At 40.3% G+C, this 13,485-nt stretch overlaps 1 protein-coding gene across 1 annotated transcript in view; it reads right to left on the bottom strand.

The window, feature by feature from the left end:
* Positions 1–13,485, bottom strand: part of TDRD9 (tudor domain containing 9) — a 132,895-nt gene that overhangs the window by 45,308 nt on the left and 74,102 nt on the right. Inside the window, 10 exon segments of the mRNA XM_075282639.1 lie at positions 1,498–1,551; positions 3,775–3,819; positions 4,040–4,149; positions 4,237–4,399; positions 4,939–5,070; positions 5,174–5,271; positions 5,355–5,459; positions 7,183–7,240; positions 8,867–8,951; positions 11,104–11,158. Coding sequence (XP_075138740.1) covers positions 1,498–1,551; positions 3,775–3,819; positions 4,040–4,149; positions 4,237–4,399; positions 4,939–5,070; positions 5,174–5,271; positions 5,355–5,459; positions 7,183–7,240; positions 8,867–8,951; positions 11,104–11,158 — 905 coding nt within the window.

Genomic DNA, 13,485 nt, shown 5'->3' with positions numbered 1-13,485 from the left:
AAAAGGAGGCTTCCAAAAGAGGGAAGTCGGCACAGAAACTCTGCAATTGGATGTAATTGCCACAAGGAGGTCAATCTTCCAGGAGAAAAGGTGAAAAGCAAACACTCAATGTGGCTTAAAGGGGGGAGCCTGAAGCACAATGAGGACTAGAGCGTCTCACATCCTAAAGGAAGGTTTTCAACTGAGGATAAAAAAAAAAAAGACCATGGTTTTCTGGAAAAGGATGGAAAGGGCAGAACCCTGCCCCTTCAGAGAAGACAGTCCCAAGGGGTATAACCATGTGGTGTACACACTGAAGACTGCCCTTCCCTACCCACCCACCTACAAGAAAAGAAAAAATAAAAATCAATCAATGCAAAAAAAGCAGAGAACCTACATGCAGGTTGTGCCTGCCTCCTACAGACACCAGGCTAAAACTGACTAGCATAGTGTCTGAGCAGAAGATATAGCCCAAGGGCGGAACTGAAACATTTTTTTGAAATTCCTAGTGTCAGACTTATAATGACCAGGCCTATACCCATGGTGCTGCGTTTCCCAATGATATAAATGAGAAAATAGACATTAGTACTGAAAGAATGACAAATAGAATTGGACTCCCTGACCCTCATAGATACTATGAGGCCTCCATGCTCCAAAGAGTGTTGGACTTGTGCCGCCATCCCCCTTTCAAGCAATGGCTCTCCCTTGAGAGTGCCTTCTCTAACACCACCCTACACTTACTCCCCTGGCTGGACACAACACGCCCTACCACCTTGAGGTCCCACCCTACTATACGGCCTACTATCAGAGTATGCAGGTCGCTCTTTCATAAGGAGCAGATCTCCCCCTCCCCTCTGTTCCCTATACTAGGAAACCCCTGGGCTGTTCCAGCAGTGGAGGAAGGCGGGCAGGTGGAGGGCTGTACATTTCCGATCTGGTGACAACTGGCTGTCCAATTGAGACCTACTTGCAGACCCGAACCGGATAGCGAGTAAGAAGTGGATACAAAAACTTGACCAGATGGAACCATGTTCCATCCAAATTACACAAGTTTTTCCTGTCCTCCTCTTCTACTCAGTGCTGTGCTTCGGAGAATGGGACACTTTTGCACATCTTTTGGGGGTATGCTAAGCTGAAGCATTTTTGGGACAGTGTCCACAGGGTGATCAGCCAGATATTTCAGGTCTCCCTCCCTTACACACCAGTGTTCTTCCTGCTCCACCTGTCTGACTACTCTCTCCACACCTACCGCAAGTCTGAAAAGGATGGAGAAAAAAAGTTCAGGACTTTATCTCTGATGATTCTCAGAAGTTTCTGCAAGAGTCTCTGGGCACAGATGTGAACCCAGTCAGAGGAAATAAGGACTTCTTAGATGTTCCTCCCAGTGACAACAACTAATCAACTCAATGTTGGAGTAAAAGGAATTATCTAACTCAAAAACCATTCAACCTGAAAATCACAACACAAACAAAAGTCAAACTGACACTTGGTTAGCAGCCACTGAAATGTTACACTCACCTCTCTTATTCTTTTTATCTGGAAGTAATTTGACTTTCCCCACTGCATTTCATCCTACAAAATATAATGCATAAAATATCAACAGGTTTGCTTGTAGCACTCCATAGTCTTTAATGGGTTTCCCTTCTAGATGGATATTTGAAATGTAGTAGCCAAATTATGGAGATAAATAACTGTTGCTTAAAAGGGGTGTGTGGGTTTTTTAAAAAAAATTGTATACAGAAATCAGGAAATCATACATTTTCTATTATAAAATTCTGCTCACGTACAATAATTGTTTCAGTGCAAACCGCTTTCAGCACAGTTAAATGGTTGAACTCATACATCAGTCCTGTGTAATGCGTCTATGGGTTTACAGAATACTAAATACAGTATCAGCCATGTGACATCACTTGCCCCCTCAGATTCAGTAAATAACTGGGCTACATACACGTTTTTAGTTGGCATAAAGAATACATACATGACATAACTAAATAGGACTAAAAGTGGAAACAGATCTTAACCCATCGACTTTCCCGTTATGTGCCGCTGCTGAAGAGCTATCGGTGCCGGTACTGTAGTTCTTCGATGTCAGAAGGGCATTTCTGACAGGAACGCCCCCCTGACACTAGAGTCCATAACGATGTACTGTCAGACGGGGCGTTCCATACCGCACTGAATTCAGCGCACTGTCAGCTTTCTAGAGGTATATAATACCGCATATGCCTGAGGACGTGAAAGGTCCTCTTTAATTCCACATAGATGTTAAGATGAGGGACAGAGAGACTGATGGATCCCCTCTGATGGTAATGCATACATTGTACCTACACCATTGCCCAGGTTTATGACACTTAAACTTTACTGCAGTATTGCATTTTGTAGATATTGCCTTCTCCAATCTAATAATAGAATTGAATCCCATACACAGTTCCTTAGCAGTGGGTCTCCCCTACTTGTGCCGCAATTTGCGCACTTGATATAAAATATATATATATATATATATATATATATATATATATATATATATATATATATATATTTATATATATATATATATATATATATATATATATATATATATATACCTATAAATTTAGGTGTATGGTTCATAAGTCATCCAACAAACCTAAAAATGTTCAACCCACTCCCTCTCACACAATAACAGAAAAAAAAGTCAATGAAATATGAGTTACACTTTAACTTACTTGTGTACAGCAGCTAAAAGCATAGGTCCTAATTGCAATTGACTGGAAACAAGTTAACCCCCTTGGGTGTTGAAATTCTAGCTTGCATGAAAGACATTCATAGTTTGGAAAACCTTTACTAGCTGGAATTATGTGTGTGTTGGAGAGACCGGGGAAGGGACTGGGTCCAAGGGAAGTAATACAAATTTGTCCCAACTTATCTGCAGGCCCGACCAATGTCTAAAATCTTTAATGATAGTCATTTCTGGGTGTAGGGACGTTGCCAAGTTTCCCAAATACAGCAGGGTGTCATCAGCATAGACCTACTCTACTAGGTAACCACAATGAAAGCCCTCAATATCTGCGGATGAACAAATATACATCTTAGGAAGCCCATAACAAATTGCACCTAAACCAAACTACTTGCTGGCTGGACACTAATTACAGCCAGCCAGACGACCTTGATCTTGGGTGGTTCCTTAAAGACAGCATGTTAGGCTGCTCACCCATCCTGAGGGTTCCTATAACATTCCCTAAAACCTACTTACTCCCAAATTACCTTTATTTCCGACCACCCTTACTGCAAATGCTTGGTTCATTTTCTTTAGATCCATCTTGTTTATACTCCACACAAATGCAATGTCCTACAACCTCAACAGCTATTGCAATGGTTCTGAGCCCAGCAGAATTTGTTGCTCTATATTTTAACAACTATCTATTGCAGATGTAGATGTCAGTAGGTGAGAAGACACGAGAAGAATATAAGGTTTTCTTTTCCACAGGCAAGATTAAGTGATGCAGAAGTAATACTGTATGTATTCTACTCCTCGATATACTACTATCAACCTCTCTCCTGGAATATTAACTGAATGCCAGGACACACAATTGTGTGAGAGTTACATAACTAAAGTCAGGTTTAATCCTATTCAGTTCTCTTGCAGACACATTTCACAGGACTAAGAAAGGACCATACCATTTCTTTTTCTTTAGAGACTGACTACCGCACTGATAAAATAAAGATGTAAGACCACAATTTTAGACACGTCACTACACAAATAATTAATGAAAATCAAAAAACCTCTTGTTAAGTGAAAGCAGTTCTTTGCCTACATACCTTGGGAAGTCTAAGATGACCTCTTTCTTTGCAATTCTGCCAGTACTGAAAGAGAAAAAAAAGATAATACAAAATAAGCACATTCTAAATCTATCGCATCAATAAAACTATTAGCAATAACTAGTTACACAGCATCTAATAAGTCAATTACATGATCAGCTATCTACAAGTCCTATGAATACGCTTATTGCTCCTACAAAATTAAGTGAATTAGTTTGCTCCTACAAAATGAAGTAATATTGCAAATGACATTAGTAATATGAACACAATCTTAATAAATCAATCACAGCATATCACTACCGGATATTTACCTGTAGCCATCCAGATGCTGCCTAAATGGCATAGCAAAGAAATTCCGGAGAGACAGAGCTGCAGCTGTGCAATAAGAAAAAGAGGCAAAACGTGTTTACTGTCATATACAGACAGGTAAATCTAGCATTACATCCAACAGTATGAACGTACCAATAATAAGACACTCATCCAGGCATCCAAAAACATGGCCAAGGACTATGAGTTTCCCAAGTTGCAGGTCAACAGGTAACTGTGCAAGAACTCTCCCCAAGAATGTGAGCTTTCCATCATATGGGTTGTCATCCTCCTTTCCACTAACTGCAAGAGCACCAACCTATGGATCAAAAACACGTCAAGCATTATTTGGTTCATGTGTATGGTATTTTAATTAAAGTTATGGCACTAATGTCACCTGCAGCCACAACAGTTTTGTTTGTTTTTTTTACACCCTGGTCTAGGTTCAGCTATGCAACCTTATAGAGAATATGCATATTAAGTCAATCTTCAGGAGTTTCACCCCACTGCCGCTTTTGAAGCAGTTTTTTTGAGACAAAGAAAGAAGTGGATGAAGCATTTCTCTACATTTCCCTTTTCTTATGAAACTTCTTCTAGTTTTGGCTAAAAAAAAAACAAAAAACTGAATACAGCCACAAAAAAGGCAACTTTTTTTTTTTTTTTTTTTTTAATAAAAATACTATGTTCAAAACTACCTGTAATGTAGAAGCAGGAGCACAAGAGCTTAAAGCAGAACCTTTTTAACTAATCCGGGACAGCAACTTCATATAGTAAATTCTACAGTTTTAGCTTTTATTCTAACTAGAACACAGGGTAACAAACCTCTGCTGTGTCCTTCTGAAATAATCTGACACTTACCTCCTTGAGCAAAAGTATGGTACGTTCAATGTCAGAAACATTAGGAGGAGAAAGAGCTGTAGCAAGCAATGCCCTCGGCTCGCCCATGTCAAGGAGCTTCACCTTCAAGATGGTGCTTCCCAAAGGGCTTCGCTGAAGGATATGATAAGCATAAACTGTCAAGAAGGTGACTTAAGCAGAATAATAGTGCTAAAAAAGAATGGATTTATGGAAAACAGGAATTATCCCAACATACCAGCATTTCTGGGACTACATTTTCAGGTATAAAGTCATTCCAAAAGTCTCTGTGTATAAGTCTATAGCAATATCCTTTTGAAACACGTCCAGCTCGGCCTTAAGGGGAGATCAAAAATATGATCCTCTATCATCTGCCCCTCATAATTGCTTTAATGGTGTCATTTCTAGTAATGCAGTACCTTTTCTCTGATCACAGTTGGTCCTGGATGCCCAGCTCAGTCTCAAGCTCTGGTAGTTTGTTTCCTCATCACACACAAGAGTTTTTGTCAAGCAAAAGTCTATGACTAGAGATTGAACACACACAATCAGATTACATAGTGCAAAGTATTTATATTAAAAAACAAACAAACAAACAAAAAACAACAATGTTCTTAAAACATGAAACACTGATCATCTAAATTGTTAATGTATGATAAATAATAAATGTATGATAATGCTGATACAGCAATGAAGAGATTACCTTTTTTATGGATATGCAAAACAGCCTGCAAACGCACCAGAGGTGGGCCCTATTTGTTAGAATTTTTCTTACAGCCAGCCAAAAGTGGTCCGGCTCCCCCTATAACCACTATGCAATGCTGTCCCTTTAGCCAATATTCACATTCACATCCTTTACATCAGTGGTCCCCAACCTTTTTTCCACCAGGGACCAGTTTCAGCAAGACAATTTTTCTATGGCCCGGTGGGGGGGCGGGGTTAAGCATGGGGGTGTAGATTACTGATGACGGACACTGCAGGTTATGAAGATGGCTACTGATGACAGACACTGTTATGATGATGGATATTGATGACTGCTATCACTCCTAATGCTACTATTAACTTCACTACAGCTACATTACACGTCACAGGGAGAAGTGACGTGTAATGTAGTTGCCCAAAGTTTGTGAGGCGAGTGCAGGGTGGAGCCAAGACCCGCTGCATGTTCTGCATAGTACTAGAATCCCGGACATACAGCGGGGTCCCGACTCAACCCTGCACTTTGCTCACCTTATCCTGATGAGCAACAACCAAGCATCAGTGTTGCAGCTGCTGACTCCTCTCCATCGGTACGCGGACCGCTGCAACATGCCCCGCAGCCCGGTAGTGGTCCGCAGACCGGCGGTTGGGGACCGCTGCTTTACATTATACATGTCTCTAAGCAATTCTTGCAAAGAGTGCCTGTCCTGCCACGCATCTGGTGGCCAACTTGTATAACCATAAAAATATGATAATCTCTGTATTACTTTATCAGTTTGCGACCATAAAGGTTTGTTTCTGCTCCTATTGAAGGCAAGTTTGAAAAGCATTTTGGACCAGTCACTCATTAATGACCAATGTACAAACTTTCTACAACGGTCACTAATGGGCCTTATTCCATCAAAACTGACTTGGTACGTCTGTTGCAGTGGAATGATGCGGTGTCTCCTTCATGTTCAGAAGCAGGTGCCCAGAAGTGTACTTACAGACAGGCACCTTCTCACCCTTAGGGGGTCTAATAAATACAATAAAAAAGAAAAAAAAGAAATGAAAGAAAAAATTCAACGCACCGCCCTTTCCATAGAATACATATAACTGTTAAAAATTACAGATGAAACATATACACATTAGGAAATCCCTATGTCGAAAACACCCAGGCTACAAATTCAAAAATATATTAAAAAATAAAATAAAATCTAAATTGCTGAATTGCCATTTTTTTCAACGTTTCACCTCTGCTAAAAATTTGAATACACAGTGATCAAAGCAACAGACATTCCCTATAATAGTATGACTAAAAAGTACACCTGGACCCGCATATATATCGGAAACCCCTAGACTATATTGGGGTCCGCTGGGTTTCTGCCTGAAATCGGCAAAGAGAAAAGTCCTGCTTACAGGACTATACCCTCCGCATATTTTAAGCGAAATGGGGGAGGCCAAAACCCCGAACACTAGTGTGACTGCAGCCTTACACATATGACTGCAACAACTCAGAGGGGTCCACAACATGTATCATGTAAGTAGGTTCATCCATTGACAGATACATACCATATTTAACATCTGGTACAGTAATAGAACTCTCTGCAATGTTTGTGGACAAAATGATCTGTAACGAACGAATGAATGAATGAATGAGCCAGATTGTTATAATGTTAGGGTATGGTTACACAAGAGTTTTTTGGCAGGCTAAATTTGAGGTTAAAAACAAAAGAAACAAACAAACAAAAAAAACTCCCATTCATTTCAGGTTTTTTTTTCCTATACTGAGAAAAACAAAACAAAACAAAAAAACAAAAACAACGGCATGACCTAGATAGGTTAGGGCTAGTTCACACGTGAGTATAAGGGGAGGTTTTTGACAGCGGATTTCGCGTCCAAAACCTCCCCTTATAATGGTGGTCTATGGAGACCGCCGGGCTTCTGTTCTCCGCTAGCGGCGAGCTGCTGCTAGCGGAGAAAAGAAAGGACATGTCCTTTCTTCAGGCGGAAGCCGCGCTGTCTCAGTCGCGCGGCTTCCGCCCCCCGCAGCTCCCTCCTATGTCGGCTCATTCATTTGAGCCGACAGCAGAGGGTTAAGCCGCGACAGCGATGGTCGTGGCGGGTTTTGACAAGAGAGAGACGCGGCTCGCCGCGTCTCTCTCTGTGTCAAAACCCGCGCGGGCAGTTCACGTGTGAACTAGCCCTTAATCACAAACTGTGCTAAAAAAACACATTGTATCAAAAGTGTCCTAATTCCTAAAGCAGCCTGGAAATCTGGCACGTGTACACTATCCCGCCAGAAGAAGAGGACGATGATGCCGGGAAAGAGCCAGGACCGGAGGGCGTCGCTGAATAAAGAAGAAGAAGGAAGAGGAAGGCGTGCCAGAAGATGACGTCGGACTGTGCATCCCCACCCAGCGTGGATGATAAGTATTATTTACATATATGTTTTTATGGTTTTATTTTAAAACAAGGGGGGGGGGGGGGTTTCAAATAACATTAGCGGTGCCTGAATAGCCTTTTTAAAGGCTATTCACGCATATGTTGGGTTCATACAGCCTAATTTTGCTGATAGAGCCCCTATAAAAAGAATTAATAACCAGTAGTAACATGATTCAACCACTTGGCTGAGATAGAAAACTTACAATTATCTCCAGCAGCATGTTTATTTCTACTCTCTCACTGAGCTCCTCCTCCTATCACACATTATCTGGTAGCTGTGTGATCTAACAGCAGATATTTTAGAGTGAACATCAGTTTGAGAAAAAGAGGATAAGAGACAGAAGTGGAAAAGGAAGCATTTTTCACTAAGCTATATCACACTGTTACTAATACATGCTGGAAATTTGATTTATGCCAATGTTTGTTTGTTTTTTTAAAGTATTGAGCTAAAAAGGTATTAGCCATTTAATGTTTAGCTCCAGATATGTTTGTTGTAGCATTTCTAGTCAGAAGTTACAAAATGGCAGCAAAAGATGCAGCAAAGAGGTCAGGCTGTCCAGTTACTTAAAGGGTTTGTGTAGGACTCAAAAAACATCTTCTCATGGCAATGATATATCTCCATCCCATTAAAATGAACGTAACTGAATTGCAGCATGGTTATGTTACCAACAGACATGATATGCTGTAAATTATTGCATATTTGTGGTGTAGAGTCAACCGAGCAAATCCTCAACAAAAGCAAAGCTGCAAAGATAATGAATTAGCAGTTTATTAGCAGTACTACTATGTAGCACAATGAAAAAATGAATACCTTCCTGTACCCCAACACTGGAGTCATGAAGACCATATTCTGTTCATCAAGGGTGATGCTTGAATGTAATGGGTATACATGCAATCTATAAAACAAGACAACACATTCATTGCTAAGGGCACTTTTTCCTGGGTTCTGTCCATACATAAATCAGTAATGTGGGACAAAATATTTTTGAAACTCAGGATAAAAAAAAATAAAAATAAAATAAAGACTTCTCAAGCCAATGGCTTGGTAGGTTCCAGAAATCCTTGTGCCCTGCCTCAGTGTCAAAAAAGTAGCTCAGGTCTCCCCATGACACATCCAGTTTTTGGCAGCTGCAAACTCAGCTGTGTCTTAGAGGCATCAAGGCCACTTAACCATTTCTCTTTAAAGGCATTATGCTATGAAAATTATTGATGCTCTAGCCATAAAGGGTGGTTTACTCCAACTGATAATGCAGATCTAGTAGATGCAGGTGTGCCCCATTCCATTCATTTCAATGGGAGGGCCAAAAAAAGCCAAAGTACAGCACTGCTACTGTAATATGGAGTGAATGCATTCAACGCCACTACAATGACAGTAGAAAAAAAAACACCCACCCAATTATCAGGATTGGTGGGTATCTCAGCCATCGGATCTCCACCGGTCATTTATTCTCTTATAATTTTTGTGACATAACCCATTTCGGCTAAAGGCCCCGCCCTTAAGAAGTTTTCTATTTAGGGTGATTTAGCACATATGTCATATTTAAAAGTAGCCAGTGACCTACAAAGGATCAGGGACTTCTGCACTACCTGCAGCAGGGATGTCCTAAAATTAAAGAAACTTGAAAAAGATCACTGACTGGTCATTGGCGCTAAACTTTTGGGTCCGTATCATAACAAGCATTCAACACTATATCCTGCATTAAAAAATGTAATGACACCAGGCACATACTACTGCACTGTATTTTATCATTTTACGTACAAATATAATACATGCTTAAAGGGATCCTATCACTCAGACATGATTTTTTCTAAGTACCACGTCGGAATAGCCTTAAAGGGGTATTCCCATGCACATAATCATATCTATATTTGTAGATAATTAAAAGTTAAAGATTTTTGCAAATATAAGTAATTAAAAATTCTGCAATGTTTTAAAGATTTTCTCTAACTTTCTTAGTGGTGACAGTCTGTTATCTTGATTGGTTGCCAATGGATAAGACCACAAATGCAGAAACTTTCTATGGTCTGGGACTGGTCAGGAACCCATCCATGATTTTCTTATTGTAGCCGGGTTATCAGGCAGGGACACTACATGTATCAGAAGATATCCCGGTCACAATAAAGAAATCATGGCTGATTTTCTGACCTTAGAAAGTTTCTGCATTGGTGGTCGTATCTATGGCAACCGATCAAGATAACAGACTGTGACCACTAAGAAAGTTAGAGAAAATCTTTAAAACTCTGCAGAATTTTTATTCACTTACATTTGCAAAAATGTTTAACTTTTAATCATCTATAAATTAAAAAATAATTATGTAGATGGGAATACCCCTTTAAGACAGGCTATTTGTCTCCTGCCTTTCGTCGTCTTCTCCGCGCCGCTGCTCGCCTACAATCCCGGTTCTTGTCGGTAAGCTAAAGAGCTCTCTCGCAGCACTGTGGGCGGGCCTTAGCACTCAGACAGCACTGGGTGCGTCCCAAATACTGCAAGAGAACTCTCTCCAGCGCCGCCTCCTCTTCAGCAGCGTCATCTTCAGTCTCTTCTTCAGGCGGTGGCTTGTAACTTCTAGGCCTCGTGCCTTGGGTAGAGCAGACTGCGCATGCCCACAGGCCACGAGAAAATGGCCACTCCAATACTGTGCAAGTGGCCATTTTCTCGTGGCCTGTGGGCATGCGCAGTCTGCTCTACCCAAGGCCCGAGGCCTAGAAGTTACAAGCCACCGCCTGAAGAAGAGACTGAAGATGACGCTGCTGAAGAAGAGGAGGCGGCGCTGGAGAGAGTTCTCTTGCAGCATTGGGGACGTCTCCAGTGCTGTCGGGATTGTAGGCGAACGTGGCGCGGAGAAGACGGCGAAAGGTAGGAGACGAATAGCCTTTCTTAAGGCTATTCCGACATGGTACTTGCAAAAAATCATGTCTGAGTGTTAGGATCCCTTTAACATATTTGCGCGTTGCTTTTGAGCTTAGCGACTTTTACTTGTGCAAGAAGCCCTATGATGACAAGAGGTACAGTATCTCTGGGTAAAATACCAAGAAATACAGATTTACCTTTTATGAACCATGCTGGTGAACAGCTCGTGCATATAGTTTATTTCATACAAGCCTGTAATATAAGCAGATGATCAGTTAGTGATGCATGACTGTATGTTACATAGAGCAGATCCCTTAAAACCTCAAAAGGTAATCTGATCCCAAAAGAGCAATGGAGCTAAAGCTATTCTGCACATGTAAAGAGGGAAAATTTCAATTCATACAGAAAAAAATAGAATGGGAACAAATAACTGATCTATGACAAAAAACTACCAAGAGGTGAGCTGATACAAACATACCTGGTATCAGATTTGTTCCTGAACAGCATCATTCTCCTATTACAAGGTGAATGTGACCAAAAAATGGTAATTATGAGAATAAGCAAGATACCCTTTTATTGCTGCTAAAATAGCTGCAACATTACTGAAGTTTTGACAGTCAATCATACAAATATGACTATATCACAATTTAAAGGGATTCTACCATTAAAAAACTTTTTTTTCTAGGTAACACGTCGGAATAGCCTTTAGAAAGGCTATTCGTCTCCTGGACACCCCCATCGCTGCGAGAGAACTAATTAGCATAACGGTACAAACCGGTATTTCGAACGAACGGCGGAGAGCACTTCCAAAGGTAGGAGACGAATAGCCTTTCTAAAGGCTATTCCGACGTGTTACCTAGAAAAAAATAGTTTTTTAATGGTAGAATCCCTTTAAAATGCACCTGTCGACTCTTCAGAATAAGTGGTTATATGCGTGTACATGAAAAGTAACACCATTTCTGGCCTTTATATGACTTATGTTCTGCAGATTTTAGTAGTTTTCCATTCAGTAGATTCTACCTGTAGGCATTAATCTCTGAACTGGTGAATGGAGACTAGATGTCATACAATGCTCACAATACAGGAGTCAGCCCTAGGATCATGCAGGACAAATTTTGTGAAGTACGGACCTGTACATATGTGCGAACGGTTTGGATGTGACAGAAAGCTTCTAGTCGGTGTCTTTCCTCTTATCTCACTTCTGTACCCTCTCCTCTAACCCTCCCTTCCTCATAGACTTAAATAAATACATGTAATCCAAGTCATGTGAACTGCAGTCTGTCTGAAGACGATTTTCAGAATAAAGTTAGTTTAGAAGAGGGGAGGAGTAGCAGGAAAACATCCTAATAAAAGCAGAAAGGCATTTCTCTCTGATAAGATACATTAAAAAGTTTCTTACAACAGCCTATACGTTTCACTTTAAAAAAAAAAAAAAAAAAAAAAAAACATATGATGAAACAGTGCCTACGACTCTAGCAATATCTGGTAGTAAATTATTCTTAACTACTCAACTTCCCGTGACATAATAGTATGTCAAGGACAAGCACTTGCTAACCATGAATATGGTGCTGGCTCAGAAGCTGGAGTAACACAGATGGCACCCGCTCCTGATGGCAATAAATAGCTGACACCGTGTTCTAATAGGTGTGAAGTGGGAAAAACACTGTCCAAAGCCTCTTAGTTGCGGTCATCAATGACAAATGCAGCTTCTAAAAGGATTTGGTGGCACCTCTGAAATGCACAATTATGGCGGGGCTCTTTGCATAGTATAGTACACTGAAATACAGAAGTATTACAATGTACTAAACTAGCAAATCACACAGCCTAATAATAATAATAATAATAATAATATGTTATGACATTTTAAAGAATAAAAAAAAGGATCCCTTTAACTAAAAAAAAGTGTTTGGTTTGTTTTCCCAAAAAATAAAAAGGTAGTAATATTAGCTACTCATGCAACTGTAATGACTTTTGCTATAAAAATAGTGCAATACTTATCCACTATACTAGAAAATAAACTGATTTATTAATTTTTTGGGTCAGACTGCCTTGAAAATACAATAAATAAAACAATGACATAACTAGGGCTGGGCGATTAATGGTGATCATTTAGGCCACAAGCCTTTTAAATTATGAGTATGTGCTTGGAGAACTTTCCAAATTTGTCTCACAAAGTTCATCAGGCAGTTTAATTTGGATTGAACACAGCCGAGTCGAAACTGCTATCATACTCTGGAGTTGGTGGGATGGTGTTCCTGAAAATGAACGGCACCAATATCTCTGCAGATGCCAGCAAAACAGATTGTACACTCAATTCTACTTTGCAGCAGTTTATAACATTCAAGGTGTTAGAGGACATGAAAGGTACTCACTCTTTAAGCAACAGGGTCCTCTATCCTCACCCCTACACACATGAATGGCTCCCATTTATTTTTATTGTAATATGAAAATCAGCTACGTAAGCATGTCTGGCCTTTTTTTCAGGATGCCTTTAGAAATAAATGGAAAGGGCTACACATGCGCAGCGTCTGCTCAAATCACTCCTCGCCCCATTCTAGTTAAAGGTCCCCATTATTTGC

The sequence above is a fragment of the Leptodactylus fuscus genome, chromosome 7 (genome assembly GCF_031893055.1).
Source record: "Leptodactylus fuscus isolate aLepFus1 chromosome 7, aLepFus1.hap2, whole genome shotgun sequence".
Classification (NCBI taxonomy): domain Eukaryota; kingdom Metazoa; phylum Chordata; class Amphibia; order Anura; family Leptodactylidae; genus Leptodactylus; species Leptodactylus fuscus.
The sequence above is the reverse complement of the archived record's forward strand: the minus strand, read 5'-3'. Positions and strand labels throughout refer to the sequence as shown.